We start from the raw sequence: 2,602 nt of genomic DNA on the forward strand, positions 1-2,602 counted from the left end.
GTAAGCAATGTTGAGGACTAACTAATGACATTGATGCTTCAAAAGCATCTCTTTTGATCAATATGAACTTTAATCTAATCTGTTTGTAGTATACTTTGGAGCTGGATTCTAAAAAGTTTAGCTGTTGAATAGTCATCACTCATGCCTTCTGTTTGTCCACACTGAAAGCTCTTATCTTGCTCATCTGCTGCCTACAGTAATTATATTCAGTGTTACTCATACATATTTAATTATACGATTCAGTAACTCCGATTATCTTTTCTTTGACCATACATTGTCCAGGCCGTGACAAAATCTGAACCTTCAGAAAAGGCAAGAAGTGATAATGCGCAACCAACCCAGGTTATTGGTGAGCTCCGTAGGAACTACACTAGCAAGTTGGAAGAGGTATGATTTGATGGAACCCAGAAGTTTTTCCTTTCTGTGTTTAGGCTCAATTCTTTCAATGTCTTGCAGTCAGAGAAGAGGAAGCAGGAATTACTAGCTCAATTGGCGGCCGAAGAACAACGTGGTCATGAACTCACAAAAAAAGTTAAAGAATTACTGCCTACTACTAAGAAGAACGTTAAACCGGAGAGGCCGCCACCACGCAGAAGAGTATGCTTTCTTGGTCGTTTGCTGTATACTCCCTTCTATTATTGAGAATCTACAATTCAATTTTTCATGTATATTTGTTTCAGAGGAGCAATGATAGAGCAAGGATGTCGAAATGCCTTACCAAAGAGGCCGAGCTATACTTTGAAGATTTCCTGTCAAATGTTGAAGATACCGATTTTTCATCGTTTGATGGTGAAAGAAGTGACACGAGTTCAACTAGAAGAGATGTGGTACTTCGTGCTATGGCGGAAACTCATGTAGTCCTTCCGAAAGTTGCACCACCTGTTGTGTCAGATGGTGTTGTCCTTCCCTGGTTGCAATGGGAAACTAGCAACGATCTACATGCCTCCCCAACCACAATCAAGACACAGGTAAAATGGTCTAAACTATTTCTTGTGGAATAGCAAATCAATCTGTTAGTTTCTACTATGTTGCACCGCTTGTGTAGTTGTTTTCAACAATTCATTTTACACAAGGAAATGGACAAGCTTATATTTATCTTGTTCTAAGGTAAACCTTCAGACAACAATCCATTGGGTTCTACTATACAAATGGACAAGCTTATATTAATCTTGTCTGTCCTGTATGCTATAGCATACAATCTTGTTTCAAGTCCCTGATGGACCATTCCTTTCAGGACGCAAGCACTGCATGCAGCACCAGCAGTCACACCATGAGCAGCCGTGGGAGCTGGAGCCCTGGAGACCATGATAGCTCAGCTGGCTCGAAAGATGGACTACTTTCCAGGTTCGACGAGGCCGCGACTCGCCTAAGCAGCTGCCCCGATAGTAAGCGAGGCACATCGTTCCATATGGACGACTATCTGCATCTGCGGAGGAGCGAGGATTTCCTCTTTGAGCGATTGAGTCAGAAGCAAAGAATCGACTATGGCGGTCTAACCGTATGCAGGAGGTCGACAATAATGTAGATTATTATGGCATAGGATTCTCATGTTGGGTTCAGGCGGCGAACACATGTAGTGTGCCCAATTGATTAATTGATTGATTGGCTTAAGTTAGGCTAATAAGTGTGTAGATTTAGGGCCTGTTTAGTTGGGAGCTAACTTTGGCATAGTTGTGTTTTTTCTTTCAGAAATTGACCTACCCTTTGGCTTGGTTAATAGAATCCTGTCACAGCTTTTGAGTGAAAGATGCATGAGGCATGGTTGTAAAAAAGGAAATATCTTGCCAAATGTATGACTAGAACTGAACATTCACCTAAGTTGGTGTCACATCCCTAGTTCCGACAATGCCTAGTGCATGCATTAGAGTGTTACATCATGTTTAAATTTCATTTAAACCTGAGATGGAGATTGACTAAGCCCTAGCACCAAATGAATTCAACTAGGGTCAAAATAAAACCTTTTCATTGAACTCAAAATGTCCTCTAAAAATGTTCAACATTTCTGGTTTGAGGTGGAAGCATCTACCAAAAATGGTCTATATTTTTGCAGGACATATTTGGTCACTGAATTAAATCATATAGTATTTTCATTTGGGCATTTAAATGCTATTAAATATTTCAAATGCTCAAATAATCATAAACTAAAATGTTTACTGTTGGATATATTCTAAACAGTAGCCATGATTAGTTTCATGATTTTTGAAAGTGTCTGAGCATTTTTATTAAAGCCCTAAATTTACAGAATAATAGAAAACTGAGATAATTAGAAAAAGAGAGAGAGAGAGAAAGACCCGTACCTGGGCCACTTACCTGTAGCCGGCCCAGCTGCACCAGTCCAGCCCACCGGGGCAGAGCGGCTGTCTTCAACCTCTGCCAGTAGGCAGAGGCGAAGTAGCACGCACGCATGCGCGCACGCGGAGGCCTCCACCTCCTGCTTCGCCGTGGCAGCCTCCCCGACTTCCTCGCGACGCCACGGAGACGTCCCCGACCCCCTCTCCCTTCTCCCTCTCTCCCGCGTCCTCATCCTCTCCCCGGAACCCTCTCCCCCCCCTCCTCTGTTCTCCTCACCGAGCGGAGCCCGTCGCCGCCGCTCGCCATAACC

The 2,602-nt window shown here is 43.0% G+C and overlaps 1 protein-coding gene across 1 annotated transcript in view; it reads left to right on the forward strand.

Moving 5' to 3' along the window:
- Positions 1 to 1,818, forward strand: part of LOC119332469 (serine/arginine repetitive matrix protein 2-like) — a 4,945-nt gene extending 3,127 nt beyond the window's left edge. Inside the window, exons 5-8 of the mRNA XM_037605652.1 lie at positions 283 to 387; positions 457 to 597; positions 681 to 968; positions 1,235 to 1,818. Of these exons, the coding sequence (XP_037461549.1) occupies positions 283 to 387; positions 457 to 597; positions 681 to 968; positions 1,235 to 1,525 (825 nt within the window). The 3' untranslated portion in view covers positions 1,526 to 1,818. The remainder of the gene's footprint in view (positions 1 to 282; positions 388 to 456; positions 598 to 680; positions 969 to 1,234) is intronic.
- The last annotated feature ends 784 nt before the right edge of the window (positions 1,819 to 2,602 follow it).

Source organism: Triticum dicoccoides, chromosome 7A (assembly GCF_002162155.2).
Source record: "Triticum dicoccoides isolate Atlit2015 ecotype Zavitan chromosome 7A, WEW_v2.0, whole genome shotgun sequence".
Taxonomy (NCBI): domain Eukaryota; kingdom Viridiplantae; phylum Streptophyta; class Magnoliopsida; order Poales; family Poaceae; genus Triticum; species Triticum dicoccoides.